The 15,685-nt window shown below is 47.4% G+C and overlaps 3 protein-coding genes across 3 annotated transcripts; 1 reads left to right on the top strand and 2 right to left on the bottom strand.

The window, feature by feature from the left end:
• The first annotated feature begins 2,370 nt into the window (after positions 1-2,370).
• LOC128728687 (39S ribosomal protein L22, mitochondrial) lies at positions 2,371-3,269 on the top strand. Its single transcript, XM_053822321.1, has one exon. The coding sequence runs from the start codon at positions 2,410-2,412 to the stop codon at positions 3,046-3,048; it is 639 nt and encodes a 212-aa protein (XP_053678296.1). The 5' UTR covers positions 2,371-2,409; the 3' UTR covers positions 3,049-3,269.
• An 84-nt stretch (positions 3,270-3,353) lies between these two features.
• Positions 3,354-4,719, bottom strand: LOC128728912 (zinc finger protein 91). The gene is made up of 2 exons (XM_053822562.1): positions 4,522-4,719; positions 3,354-4,436 (listed from the first exon to the last, which is right to left on the bottom strand). Exons 1-2 carry the CDS (start codon positions 4,717-4,719, stop codon positions 3,426-3,428), a joined length of 1,209 nt encoding a protein of 402 aa, XP_053678537.1. The 3' UTR covers positions 3,354-3,425.
• Positions 4,720-6,127: 1,408 nt separating this feature from the next.
• On the bottom strand, positions 6,128-8,568 carry LOC128728618 (protein scarlet). The gene is made up of 4 exons (XM_053822248.1): positions 8,160-8,568; positions 7,033-7,907; positions 6,380-6,950; positions 6,128-6,300 (listed from the first exon to the last, which is right to left on the bottom strand). The coding sequence occupies exons 1-4, from the start codon at positions 8,536-8,538 to the stop codon at positions 6,128-6,130; spliced, it is 1,998 nt and encodes a 665-aa protein (XP_053678223.1). The 5' UTR covers positions 8,539-8,568.
• Positions 8,569-15,685: the final 7,117 nt, after the last annotated feature.

A 15,685-nucleotide genomic window follows, 5' to 3' on the forward strand; every position in this document is an offset into this window, starting at 1 on the left:
ACCCACACTCACACACTCACACACCCACACACACGGACGAGTGGCAGTGGTGCTGGCCGGGGCCAGGATTCTACAGCAAAACAAGCATCCGCTTCCTTTCGTGCTGCAAAGCGACGTTGCGGATGTGTTAGCGCGTGTGAGGATAGCCGTGTACGCGCGTGTGGGAGCGTGTGTACCGCTCGCTTTTGGGGAGGTTTTTTTTTGTGTTTTTTGCACGCCAATGTGCACTGGAAAATGCGAAAAAAAACGGCGTGTACCGTGCCAGGACTCGCGGGCAGGGTTCCAGGTCCCTTGCCGTTGGGACGTTTTTGGTTGCTTGTGCGTTCGCGAATGGCCACAGGAGCAGAAGGAAGCACCACTACACCAACCGAAGGGCACGCTGTATGGATTTGCACGATCCTAGCGCTCGCCTCACTGGGGACCAAAACGGGGCAGTATTTCAAGCAGCAATCTTTGCGGGAATTTTTCCTTTACGCTTTCACATGCCACTGCGCCACATCGCGGTCCTTTCCGGGGGGGGGGGCTCGTTTTTAGCAGAGTTCAAGTTCCTTCGCCACCGCACCGAAACTATGGCACACCGAATTACTAGCGAGGTTGGGTGCACGGGGTTTCACCACGGGATGAGATTTTTTCCCTGCCAAACTGCCGCCCTATAGGTTCGCTCCCGACTGCACGCGTCAGAAACGAAGGAAAATTCACTGCGCGCTGCGTCCGTGCGGGTTGGATTGGAAAACTGGCGTGAGTGCTACCCCTTGGGGTGGGAACTCTTCCAGAGCACTCGGGAAATGTGTGCCAGTATTTTTTTTTTTGGTTTGTTAGCCCAACTTCCAACTGCAGTACGGCGCGCTGAGTGGAGTTTACGCAAATTTAAACGTCAGGCAACTCGCGTACACTCAGAGTGCTTCGATCGATGACGTTCCAGCACAGTGCTGCCAGGGAGTGCAACGTGCGTTTGCCAGCATGCTCGGTCGAATACGCCAATGGAAAATCAGGATGTGTTGCTTTGATCAACAAGAGTTTGCTGGGTAATTTGCAAACATAGTGGGCCTATGTGGCTCTTGCCAATATTGTGTATTGTTGAACATTTTTGTGTTTATTATGTAATTTTCACTCAGCAAGATCTCTTCTTTTTGCTCTTCAGAAGCCTTCCGAGCTATTGCCGTATTTTAGCGTGTATAACGTGTTTCAAAATTTCCATAGTCGTATTAAGGGAGTCGTTATACATGGGTAGTAACATTTAAAATCTCGCGTAAAGTATTAACGGTCTTTTCAAAATTAGGGCGAAATGCGCTGCTTTTGTTGCCTCCAATGCTTATTTTTATTAATAGGAAGACGAAGCATAGAGAAAAATTGTCTTATAGAATTTTCGTCTATGTTCAACCACAAGGATGGATGGATACGACTGAGATGTGGTTTCAAAATGTTTCGAACAAGAGACCTGAAGTTCTTATGAAAAAACAGCAATGCTTGTGCTGCATGCATTTCGAGGTCATCCAGCACCAGAAGTAAACGAATTGCTGCACAAAACAAAACATTTGTGGAAGTCATTCCTGAGGGTCTAATCAGTCAGCTGCAACCACTGGACGTCAGCCTCAATAAACCGATAAAGGGTTTAATAATAGAAGAATGGAGTGAGTAGATACAAGGGGCTGATTCAATCCTGATCCCTTCAAGAAGAGTCAGAAAACCCACCATCCCAGAGATATGCTAATGGGTCCTTACTGTATGGAGAGGCGTCAGTGAAACGATTTTCGTCAAATCCTTTAAAATATGAGGAATTTATAACAATCTTGATAGCACTGAGAATGATGCATTTTTTCATGAACGATGATAAGAGGGACGACATTGACGATTGCAAAGTTGAAAATGAAGACATCAGTGAGAACGAATTGGAAGAGTATTATGAAATATAATGTGAAAAATGCATTGTGTTTATAAAATTGCTACAAATGCTTACAAATACGAAAAAAGCCTTTTTTTTATTTTGGATATTTAATACGGGCGGTTGTTATACACTCTAAAATACGTTACATGTGTTGTTAGATGAAAATATAATATGAAAAAAATGCAGCACCTGTTTTTTGATAGACTAAGATTCTTTTTTACCTTAAATGTAATTCAAACGATAGGTAAAAGTCTTTGGAAAAGCGACTAACATAATTTCCAACGGCTGCTGCGTTTTCCTTTGCACGAAAAATAAACAATAGCAGGTCTCATCGAACTGCTCGATTTTTCCGAGCTACTCGACTGTCACTCACAGTTCACTGGCTTACGTCAACGGCACTCCTCCATGCGAGTGTGCTGGGCTACGTTTGTGTGTATACATAACACACTCTGCGCAACCGGGAGTTCGAGCCCGGAAAACCATTCCCAGGCCGTGGTTACGAAATTAATAGTAGCTGATCCACAATGGCCACCCTCCTAGTGAACACACTCAAGCGGCTGTCCCTAACGGCCCGTTCCGACGCTGCAGGACTCATTGTCGCCAACCTGCACACGAGCGGTTCACTGGCCAAAAACTGGAACGGACACAACACCGGCCCGCAACGATGGTTGCAGTACAACAAGGTGATCTACCCACCACAAACCGCCGGTGAAGAACCACGTCCGGCGTTTATTTGCCACCAAAAAACGAACATCAAGTACAGCCCCAAAAAGATGTGGTACGTCGCATCCTTCGTACGCGGCATGTCGGTAGACGAGGCCGTAAAGCAGCTATCGTTCATCGACAAAAAAGGCGCCAGCTTCGTGAAGGAGGCCATTCTCGAGGCGGTCGATATGGCTGTCAAGCGCCACAACGTCGAGTTCCGGAGCAATCTATGGGTGGCGGAGTCGCTGTGTGGCAAAGGTCGCGTGTTTAAGGGCATACGACGGCACGCCCGCGGACGCGCCGGTGAAGTCGAGTACAAGCATTGCCACTACTTCGTGCGTCTAGAGGAGGGCAGTCCTCCGGCAAACTACTATCAACCAGCACCGAAAACTGGCGAGCAGCAGCTGGATGAGTGGCTGATGGCGATGCGCAAACGAAAGGTGACCAGCTCGCTGTGAAGGGTTGGAACTAACACGGCTGAATAAAGTTCTGCTACAGATTTATTTCATTAGTGTAGATAATTCACAATACGACTTACATAGTATGACTGTATAACTAAACTAAAATAAAATTCTAAAAAAAAATACCAACCAATGTTTAAGTTACGGACATTCGCTTGGCGGATGTTATACGATACAATAACCCGAAATTGGGGGTTTCTTATTCCTACTAACGCGGCTTTAATGTGTACAAACCGGTACACGTACCTCGTATAAGACTTTCTATCCTCTCCAAATATGAAATGCGATTAAAATAGTACAATTCACTTAATTAAATTCCCACCTAGAGTACCTCCAATGCATGCTATACAAAAATAATAACAATTTTCAAACGCTCAAACCATGGTGAAATCGGAACGCAACGCGTCGATTTGCATGCAGAGACCTTGCAAATGTGACGCAAGCAATTTAGGCACGGACAGCGCACTATCCACTTCCGAATCGGTGGTAACATCCAGATAGCTCTGCTTTTCCGGCGTCACCACACATTGCTTCTTCGATTCCTCGGTCGCATCCGTCCCACGCCATGCCAAAGCCGCAGCGACCATTTCCTGTTTGTCTGCGGGCGTGCGCTCGGAAGACGGCAACTTATCGAGCTGCTTCGTGCGCCGTGCCGCTTTCGACACCGACAGATGCAGCTTCCGGTGCTGCTCGAGCTTCTGCTTGGAGGCCAACACTCGTCCGCAGTCCGCCAACGGGCACTTGAACTCCTCTTGCTTGCGGCCCTCGTGCTTCGAGCGTACGTGCGCGATAAGATTTCGCTCGTGCTCGTAGAATCGCGGGCAACCCTCATACGGGCACTCGTACACGTCCCGTTGGTCAGCCGTAAGATGTACCTGGCCGTGCATCTTCAAGCTGCGCTTCGTGTGGAACTGCTTGCTACAGTGCTCGCAACGGAACTGATTCGGGTGTTCCAGCCGACGATGTGCCACCAACTCCGACCAGCGCTGAACCTCTTTCGCGCAGTCGGGACACTTGAGCGTGTTCTGCGTGCATCGGTGGCTACGCATCGAGCGAAGATTCACAAAACCCTGGTTGCAGTGCTCGCACCGGTGCGGATACTGGCCTGTGTGTTCAATCTTGTGCATCTTCAGCTGCAGTTTGCGCCAGAACCGCTCGCTGCATTGCTCGCACGCGTACGGCTTTCCGATAACGTGCTTGGTTTGGTAGTGGCGCTTCATGGCCTGCTTGCTGGTGAACTTCATCTTGCAGTTTGGCTGCTTGCAGATTACCGTCGGTTGCTTAGGATCCGTCTGCTGCAGGTGGTTCGCTCGGATGTGGCGCAATAGGTGGGAACGGTTGGAGTAGACTTTCTCGCAATTTGGCTCTAAGCAGATGTACGCGTGCTGAAAAAAAAAAGAACGATCAGCGTTGAATGACCAAATGAAGCAAATAGGCGAGAAATCGGTGGTCAAAGAGGCTCGACATTACCACGCCAGTGTGCGAAAAGCGATGCCGATCGTGTTCGTCTTGGCGCTTGAAGGTTTTCCCACAAAATTCACACTTGTAGCGGTGAGCCGGAGTGGTTCCAGTTTTACTAGAAGCTACGCTTGATGTTGGACTCAAAATGTCTGCTGCCTTCAGCGCTTGGGTTGATTCCTGGTCGGTTGATTGCTGCTCTTTCGCCATGGCGTTTGGAGCCATTTTCTCATTCCAAACGCGTTCGGTTAAAGATGGAAGCTGGATGCTCCACTTGATTTTTGGATACTATTGTTTAACTCGCGCTTTACTGTACCTCGTGATGTATCGGTTGTATTTTATCACAAGTATTGCAAAGAAACATAAACTATAATCTTTTTTATTTTAATATCGAAAGTACCTGCACTCAGATAAATATTTAATATTCAATTTGGCGCTAAAATCTCGGAAAAACATTTATAAATATACAAGAAACAAAATATGCCGGAACAAACTATGAGCCAAGACCAGGTGGTGGAATACAGAAACATTTTGACATTTAATGATTTGACATAAGCGGACAAAATAAATTCGGTGAGCCTTGGATTGTGTTGAATTATTCAGAAGTTGCTCGTATTGCAGCAATTTTTCAGTTTATTACAAAGTAATCAAATCAAAATAAATAACTGAATAGTTATTTGGTATCATATTCTGAAGGTAATCTTTAGGTAGATTAAGCGCCTTCCTTTTTAGCATACGCAACAGCCCTGACCAAGAATTGTTTCCAGTTCACATTGGGTTGGATAATCACATTGTGTTGTATGCTGGACATAAACGTTCAAAAATAAAATTTTATATATTTGAAAAAAAAAGACAAGGTAATTTTTGAAAGATTATTTCTACTAGTTAACCTGAGAATTGAACATGCAAATCAAAAACCTTCATGATTTTTTTGTTTTATCATAAATGAAAGAGATTACTAAATTAATTGTGATTGGTTTCAACACAGTATACGTGTATAATGAATAGTATGATTTTTTTCTTATTTTTGATATATTTCATCTAGATACAATGTTTAGCAAAGACCACTATGAATATCACAGTACTAAAAAGATTTTTTCAAAGCACAAACATTGAAACAGGGTTGAAACAGCGGCATAATTTTTGAATTTTTACCAAAAGTTGTTGTTTATGTTAATATGAAACATATATCCAAGTTCTTTCGTTATCTATTGCACTTCATTGATAATCAACAATTTTTTTCGATTTTAAACAATTGTTTTGTTTGGTATATTGAATTTAAAAAATTTATGCTACTATGTTATCGACAATTTTTTTTTCTGAAAACGTTGGATAACTAACGCACTGGTTAAAAAAAATCAAACACCTCATTGAAAAAGTCCGTCGCCAATTGGCAGAAATGCTGCATATTGCATACCGAACAGGTTTCTTTGGCTAATAATAAGTAAACAATTTACATATTAGTTCAGATACTAACATATTTGGCCTGTAGTAGTGAATATAGACATAATCTGGTAGTAGCACGAGAAAATACATAATAACAAAATTAAGATCGGGGGTAACCTATTTTATTGACACAGACAATGTATGTTAATAACCGTCGAATGGCTTTCACCACTCAACGTTTAGTTTTGCGCCAGAGAAACAAATACCCGAACACGTGAAAACAGAAGTACAACAACACCATAGCCCACAGGTTGAGCTGCAGGTGGCTCTCGTCAAAGCTGTAATGCTCGAGGACCTCATGGCCGGTTCGCAGGCATGGTAGTTTGTCATCCACAGTAGAGCAAGCTAGAAAAACGGAGAACAAATGCGATAAAAACCATGCACAAACCTACAACACCTGCTCTCGCTCGCTATTCCAACTTACTGAGATTGGTGACACCCTCCCACTGAGCGATGGACATTGCCTCGTTGGCGTACATCATCCAAGACAGGTACGGTAACCATCGTGTCGCAATAGGCATCGTGTTGAGATGGATAAAGACACCGGACGTGATCATGAGGATGTAGTCGAACGGCACCAGATAAGCCATAGCTAGCGGCAACGAGTTGAAGGCGGCCGAGAAGAAGCACCCACAGGCGGTAGACACGTTCATGACAAGAGTGGCCGCAATGGCAGTCACAACGAAGGCGTAGAGTGTTGGACGTAACGCCGCCAACCAGTACGCGATCACGACAAACACGAGCGGCTCAAGGATGAGACCTGGCAACATCGCGACCACATTTGCCACGTAGTACTGCGACGTACGGTAGAGACCGTTCTTCGTCTCGCGGATGAACAGCGGGAACGTCTCGGGGAAGACGGCCAGCACCGCGTACATCGGGGTGAAGGTGTTCTCCGAGATCAAGATGAACAAGATGCCCTGTGTCGCCTGAACGCCCAGTTGCGTGGGTTCGATGGCACCGGCAAAGCACAAACCCGCCATCAGGGCGATTGCCTGCAAGAAAAGAGATACCTCAGATCAGATCCATCGTGCGGTCGGTGGAGTGGAACCAACAGGCTCACTACACCTCACTCACCATCTTCTGCAGCAACCGCAGGTACTGTACTGTGGGATCTCGAACGACGGTTAACAACGCTCTGTACGTCAACCAGAGCGTGGTGTGCAGCCAGTTCGGTCGCCCAGACAGGTGTTGCTCCTCCGTTACCCGATAGTCACCACTCTCCGCCATGTGCACCTCGAGGTTGATCAACACATCTCGCTGACTGGCGGCTTCACTGACCGCAAACAGGTCACAGAGACGTTGGGCTGCCCGTTGGGACGCCTTCTCGAAGCCTGGTGCGGTTGCCAGGGCTCCAATGAGGTACTCTGCCGGGTTATAGCTAGGTGGGCAGGCATGTCCGTGTTGGGCGAAGAACGCGAGTGCGTCATGTGGACGACCAGCATACGCAATACGCCCATCTGCCAGCAACATCACCTGGTCGAACATGGAGAAAAGTTGCGAAGATGGCTGGTGGATAGTGCAGATGATGGCGGTACCACGTCGGGCGAGTTGTTGCAGCGTTGACACCAACGCTTGAGCACTGAACGAGTCCAGCCCGGTCGTAGGTTCGTCGCAGAACAGCAACGTAGGCTTAGTGAGCAGCTCCGTGGCGAAGGCGAGCCGCTTCTTCTCGCCACCGGACAACATCTTCCCATCACCAGCCTCACCAATGCGAGTCTGTGCGCATCTGGTCAACCCCGTGCGCTCTAGCAGGTCCCGAATCATCTGGTCGATGGCTCGATGGCAGACTCGCCGGTCTAGCCGCAACTTCGCCATGAAGTACATGTGCTCGCGTACGGTCAGTGACCCCACAAACAGGTCGTCCTGGTGCACGAATCCACTCAACCGGTACATGTACGGTCCTACCGGTTGTCCATTCACCAGAATGTCCCCCTGCACGACGGTGCCCGCTGTAGGTCGAAATGAAAGCGAAACGTCATGTAAGAAACTGCAGATCAGACCCCATCACTCGTGTCAGCTTAAGACTCCATCACGAAACGACCTGAGCTAAGACCATAACGCAAAACGCGACATGAGCGCGCATAAGACCAAACAAAAACCACGTCAGGTCCACCGAGTCAGGTCTAAGTTATCGATCGCGTCCAGGAACCTGACGCTTGGTTGGAGTAAACTCACTGTGGCACTTCTTCAAAAGCACTTACGCGGTGTTCGATAGGCCAGAGCCGACATGAGCGTACTCTTGCCAGCTCCACTTGAGCCCATCAGAGCGATGAGCGTCCCCGGGGTAACTGCACCGCTCACATTATTGATGATGCGCTTGATCGAAGACCGTTGACTTCCACCTCCAACACCGGTCTTGTCGTCGGAGGACCCAGCCGTGGCGTAGACGCATAGATCCCGCCACACCAGCGTCGCACCCTGCTCCGTTGGGGACCACTTGCTGTAGCTGCGCAGTGATGACTGATAACAGCGCCCAGCGCCCCCTGGCGGTGGTGACGACAAACAGCTGGAAGGTGGATCCAGCGGTATCAACTGCTGTTCGTTGATCGATGATGGTCTCTTGCGTCCATTCGCAACCATGTTGAGGAGTTTGATGGCGGATTGCTTGGTCATGGAACGAGCCTACACAAGTGAGTTGTCGCGATGACTCCCAAAACTGACTCCCGCAATACACTCTGGATGGGACTTCTGGGAGCAGCTCTTTTTGGAGCAGCTGGATTTTGGGGGAATCACACCAACTGGAACCACACCCGTACACACCCCGCCACACACCCACCCACAAACACACACACACTCGCAAGTAACACTACGTCGTCCTGTCCTGTGCTGGGTCGTGGCGGTGACACCGGTGCGTCCTGATGCACGATCCAATGCGAACTGGTCGGGGGTCCTCGAACTAGCCGGTTGCCGGCTCAAAGTGCCGGTTACCTGTACGGGGATAGGAGGGAACGGTGCGGAGAAACGAGCGGCATGTAACCGAGACCGTCCTACGCGCCGGTGGAAATCAATACCGCAAAGATGGACGTGGCAGTGCTGCGGTTTCCTTCACACGAAGCTGCCCCTTCGAGCCGCCGGCTCGAGCGGTGTAAGGATTCATTCACGAGGCCCTGGCCCGCAGGAGAGCGACTCGCGGAATCCGGCAACGTACCGTAACACTATACACACACCGACGACCTGCTGGTCGCTGGGTTTACCACGCTGTGCCATTAATAGGAGGCGTAGTAATTTTTCCCTTAAGTGAATCCCTACGACTGCAGCCCACCGAGGGCCCGCAGTGAGACGCGGTCGTTGTGTGAGGTGACGATTGGGTGTCTCTGTATTGGGTGTCTTTTGGAGCCCGCGGACGTCGGCATCGTTTGGCGTGGACCGAAAGACGGGGGCACTGCTGGAGCAATCAACGTACTATTTGAATCTGAGCCGGTGTCAAACATGTCATAATAGCCCTTCCCGGCTGTGGCGCGCTTTGCTTCAGCGATGAATTCCTTCCACAGCCAACGGCTTGAGGTATTAGAATGGAAAATTATTCATTTAGGGCGTGTTATTAAGCAAACTAGAAAAGTATCGTTATACCACCGACACAATGGGGACAACAGCCTGGGGAGAAATTGTTGATCAACGGATTACTGGAAATGTTGACGTTTGGAATATCTCGAAAGGACTTCATCCGTCAGGAAATGAAAAAAAATATTGAAAATGTTAGGAACACGCTGCGAAATGAAATCAAGAAGCATATCGTATGTCTACTACTCATGTCCCTCTTTACATCATTGCTTTTCTGCCAGGAAAAAGGAGCAAGCCCGCGCGTATTTGTTAATTACCAATGGGGTAGGTCCGTATACCAGCGTTTACATACGGCGGTGTCGAACAAAACGAAAGGCCAATGACACCAATAGGATCAAGGGAAATTAGAGTTTTCAAGGAACGCATTACTGGCCTGGATACTTGAAGAGGCGTAATGTTAGAAATAACTAGCTCTATTAATGCGATCAGTTCAATAACTGATTTGTTTAATAGTAGTTAGCATTAGTGGAAATTACATTATTTTAAAACTTATGATTATATTTTATTACACATTTATGGTAAAACGTCATTACCATTTTATTTAAGAGCATTAAATGAAGCAAGTGTAGTTTTATCAGTTATTCAGTCAGATATTAGTTATTGAATCAATTATATTTTGTACAATTAGCTTTGAAATAGGGCACTCAAACTTAATAACATGTTATAATTTTCTGTACAAAAATATGCGTTTACGAATTGCAATTTTTGCATGTATAATGCGTGATATGATCTGATTTTTCGAAGTACTTCAGTTTCTAAATGATTAGTTAAATTTATTAAAAATAGTATTTGATATTTAATAATGCACTAGGGACACAACATGAAATATTTTTGTAGCATTTCATCAGCATATCGACAACTCCAAGCATCATACGATGTTTCTGGAACAATTTTCGTTAGCACGGCAATAATCCAGCTCTCGGAAGAAATTGGTATATCTAGAAATTCGACGCGTAAGCAGCCTTACGCACAAACAATCGCATCTTTGATGCCTAAAACGAAAAAAAAACGTTGAAGCGAAGAACAAAGCATTGGAAGAACAAAGCGTGTTCTTTATTCGATTGAACCAAAGAGTAATATAAATCAAGTTAAATACTGTTAGAATCTTTAAAGGGGTTTTCGAACTTCGATATAGGCACAATTATACCATTGTAAAACATATGCCTCTCGTAAGTGTGCTTTAACGACTTTTCATTAAATCACCACGACAGCGACCATATGACAACGCAAGCGTAGAAGAAAGTGTAAGTTGAAAGAATGGAGCATAATGCGTTGGCTCTATTCTTTGCTTTCTTACGTTGGAGTGATTTCAAAACTTCAAATTTTTTGTCATGTGAGTCGAGGAGCCACATATATATAATTGTATCTTGATCCACCACATTCAACCGCCGCTCAAGTATATTTAATACATATTTAACATATATCAAAAAACAAAATATAACTCTTTTGCATAGCAGCTCAACCTCCTCTAGCGCCCTTTTTGAGTTCTTAAAGTATATTTGTTTAAATTTATTTCTAGGATTACTAGATGATTTGATATGCTTTTTTATAGTATTCATTCAACGAGTAGTAGTAAACATTTGTTAGGTTTTTTTACTGAATTAAAAATAAAAATAAAAATAAAAAGTTAAATAAGATCTGTTTTTGATGTTGAGGAACTACGTTAAATATATATCATACGCTTTTGAAAAAATCCCATTATTTGTTTCGATATTTAAATTTGAATGCTTGTACTCCTTTATCACGCAGGTGAATCACTCATTTCATGTTTTGTCTCAAGCATTGCTAAATGATTTTTCATAAAACACATCACTATCCCATAGATCACATAATTATCATAAAGCACATATTGTACATTTGTGGTATGTGAAATAACCGATACGCTCCGCGATTAATTTTCCTAATATTTATCCCGCAATAAGGATCCGGATCGGATCGGAACGAATGCTTCAATTCCAACGCGCCCACCACCAGCTCGATTAATCAAAAGCGTCCTTCCTGCGCTGCGAGAAAGCGACATCATGCGAAAACGAGACGAGCCGACAGCGTTCGCCTTAATTGTACGCTAAGCACCCCCTGCGAGAGAGCGAGAAAGCAGAACCACCAGAGCAGCGCCGACAGGACGCAGAGGCCATAAAATGGCTCTCGTACGGCTGCGTACGTGCGGTGGCGTCGCACGTAGAACGCCGCGGAGTCGATCGAACTACACCAGACACCGGAGCGGTTAGCGAAAGCGAGACAGAAGACACGCGAACGCTAGTGTACAGTTAGGGGACGTACGCGTTCCGTTACCACCGCGGTAGTGTAAACGAGACACCCCGGAGGGGGATGTGGGAACGGAGCGACGAGTGTAATAAAACAAAAAAAAAGTAGAGAACAGGACCATAAAGCGCAACTATGTAAGGATACGAGCAGGACAAAAAAACACGGGAAAAATACACCGCCCATCGGGTACGCAAGGAACGAGCTTTATTTTCCAGAACCGACGCGGAAAATACGCGACTCGTCGTGAGAAAATCGTGCCAGTGTCAGTGGGAGGCGAGCGGGAAGGAAGCTGTAAAGTGTGTGACCCCTCCTCTTCCCTTACCCTGCCATATAGTCCCCTTCCCTCGGGGGGACAGAGCGTGGCTCGTTGTTTTACTGCTGTAAAGCTGTAAATCATACACGGTGAGTGGACGGTGCCCCGGGGCGCTGATTTGTGCTCGTTTTTTTGCCGTGCGCCGGCTACGTCTTTAGCGCCGGGGTTGTAAAATTAAATACACCAACAACAGCAAACAGAAAAAAAGAGTGCGCCCCCGGCGCGCGTAGAAGAAGAGGAAAGCCGAGAACGGAAGAAAAAAAAACGCACGCATTGTTTTGCGACGGAAATCGCGGATTTGTCAGCTGCCGTGCTGTGTTGACGTGCGGTGAAAAGAGACGCCACCGCGAGCGAGAGCGCCAATCGTTGTAGTGCGTGCGCACCGGGGCATTCCTCGCTTTGCTGGTGTTGGAAGGGTTAATTAATGGTTCGAAAAACCCTTTCCATTCATCGCCGCACGGCGGTTACGGTGCGTGCGAAAGAGAGCGCACCACTCGCCAAGGCTCCGGTACTTACGAGCGAACCAATAGAGCTCATTGTAGCGCGCGTGTTGCGTGAAAGCGCGAGCGAGATCGCCCCCTGTTTGCGTCTAGCTTGCGCTCACACGCTCGTGATGGCGCTCGTGAGCTGATGAGCGTGAGAAGCACCCGACGCCACTCACTACGAGCGGTGACGTTTGCGAAACGGTGAGCAGTGCACGCTCCGAGCCAACTTCAATCCGGCCGCTCGCACGCTCACAGTGAGTCGCGTTACTTCACGGGAGTAGGGTGTATATTTCGTGGTCTCGCGGGCACAATCTGGTCCTCGCTGTCGTGTCCTCGTTGCAGAAGCGCAGATCGTGTTGGTACCGTGGACTACTGTGGTGTTTGTTTTTTTTTGTTTCTTCCGGTGCGTAAGGTGCGTGAGTCTTCCGTCGTTTTTTCTTGTGGGTGTTTGTTATTGTTTTCCCGCGCGAATCGCGCTGCTTTGACAGCTAGTACACCTGTGCAAGATCGACGACCGCGGGTGCATGTGTGATCTGTGCGTGTGCATCGGAACGTTGCGTGCGTTTGCGTGTGCCTGACGAGTGCTGGAAGTGATACACGTTCATCCGTCACTGTACACTAACGTGTGGCCTTCCAGGTGAGAGCGTCCATTATGCTCGGCGATTGCTAATGGAACATCCGCTGCCTATAAACGGGAGCTGCCTGCTGAGTAGGCCCAATGTCGATTGTGCTGACATTCGCATTCGCCGCTGTTTATTGCTGCTTTTATTTCGTTTACGTTAGGCGTTGATTGCCGCCTTTGATGAGCAGTTTCGGCGTTACTATCGATCGCCGGTGTCAGCAAGCGAATCAGGAGAGAGAGAGAGAGAGAGAACGTTGACAATCAAACAGTTACATTGAACCAGCGAGCCAGCGATGGCCGGTGACGCGTGTCGCCATGTCGTCACACACCTTTGCCGGTACCAGCTGTTCTCAAGATGTCCGCTTTCGAGATGTTGCCGAATCTTAATTTTAGGACAATTTCCAAAAGCCCTTAAACTTTGCGTTGCATGCATCCCGAGCGCAGGAGAACGGACTTGTGGGAAGGATACCTCCTTTAGGTCAACAATAAGACGCCTTAAAATAGCACAAATAGGCCGTGGGAACTGCTATAAGGCTTATCAACACTCCATCCGTCAACTGCGCGAAACGACTCGCTGATAATATGACGCCCTTGTTCTGGGTTGGCATTGGCTCTCGATTGGCATTGCAAAACTCCATACCCCAGTTGGCTTCCTTCAGGCTGGTTGATTAAATTGTGCTCGCGCTTCTATATCATCTTTTTGCTTAACAATGTGCTCTGTAAACGGCTGTCAAACGTTTTATGCAAACATATTCTCTTTTTTTAATACAATTTAAAATACTTTTCCATTTATTTAATTTTGGAATAAAGTTCCAACAGTTTCCATTTTTAAAAAGACGATTTTGTCAAAAGACACCTCAACGATTGCAAAATAAAAGTAATCAACCACGCCCGCATAACGTCATATTTCTTCGGCTTAACAATGTTACGTCTATTAAAGCCATAAATTCGACTAGCATGCAGTTAAATCAACTCATGCGTTTTAAACGCTCACAAAGGTGTTTTTTTCTGGCCCGTGTAGCGATGAGGTGCTATATTACAGATCTTATTGCACTACCTTAACGCTGAGATAGCAAGGAAAAGCTCACATACGAGTATTCCCGCGCCGTGGTAGCGCTATAGAAAGGTGTTATCAAACTACTGGAGATAGAGAGCGAGAGAGAAAGAGAGAGAGAGAGCTATCGATCACCTGGTGTCAGTAACCAACCGTACAGCGCGTTATCAACCTCGCGCGTATCGTTGAGCCAGAACCGAACTATCACAAACGCTTCCTCCAGGTCTCGTTAGCGGATGATGCGCACTCGTGCGATACGTAGCTGTCTCTCGCACACAACCACAACGCGTTCGCTCGTCGATCAGACGTCGATCGGACGCGATCTGAGCGCTTGAGGTTCGCTGGGTGTTTTTGTTTGTTTTTTTTCCCCCCATTTTTTTGTTCATCATTCCTCTCGCCGTGATGCGAGCGAAGGTGAGAACCGTGCGAAGAGAACCGTGCAACATAATTGTAGCTGCTTGTAAATGTAAAGCCCGCCAGATGGTGATGGTTTCGGTGGTCAGTGTAAATGGTTTTAGCAGCCCGAAATGATGCCGTTGGGAGATGAATAAATATATCCTCTCTGCAGAGCGAGTGTGCGTACATCTCATCCTTCTCTCTCTCTCTCTCGTTCTCATTCTCATCTTGCCTTCATCTCACGCACTTTCGTGGGTGTGTGTTTGCGAGTGCGCGTGTGTGTGGCACTGATGGACCTGTACCGTTGTGTGCGTTTGTGTGCAAGCGGCAGCATTTTTATGTCCGGTTTTTTTTTTCATTCCAATCGCCATCTCTCTCTCTCACACTCTCTCTTTCCCGCTTTCGCTCTCTGGTCTGCTTGGTTGCCGGAGTTTTTATTTCGTAAGTTTTCCTACCCCCCCCCCATCCTCTCTCACCATTTGTGCCCTCTACCTCTTCCTCGCCCTTCTTCCCCACAGTACGCACTTTCACCACGTGTCCGGGACGTCCCCTCGCAGGCCTCTCACCAGCCCCCGTACATCACCTGCCCACGTCATGTTCAACTTGCGCACTCGATCGTCTCGCGCATTTCGACTGTTGCGCGGGATTTTTCGCGGATATTTCTTCTCCTCCACCTTCCTTTTTCCCCCTTTTTTTTCCCTTTTCCCCCGCTAAGCCAAACCTTCCAACGTAGACACGCACACATACACAGGCCAACATCGTCCGCTGCTCTGCCAGTGAGCGGTGAAGCGATGAAATCGTGATGCTCCGTTCCCGCTTCACCTTTTCCACCCTGCTCACCCTTTACCCTACTACACATTCCCTCTCGCTTGCACGCACTGTCTGTCGCACGGTGCATGCGTCCAACGCACACACACCCCCCTCCCGTCCCCATCCCGTTCGCCCGTTCAGTGAGAAGGGGGTTTCTTCCTTCTTTTTCCCCTCCCCCCCCCCCCGTCATTACCATGATCGGGGCTCACGCTCTCTCTCTC

Source organism: Anopheles nili, chromosome X, assembly GCF_943737925.1.
Source record: "Anopheles nili chromosome X, idAnoNiliSN_F5_01, whole genome shotgun sequence".
NCBI classification, from domain to species: domain Eukaryota; kingdom Metazoa; phylum Arthropoda; class Insecta; order Diptera; family Culicidae; genus Anopheles; species Anopheles nili.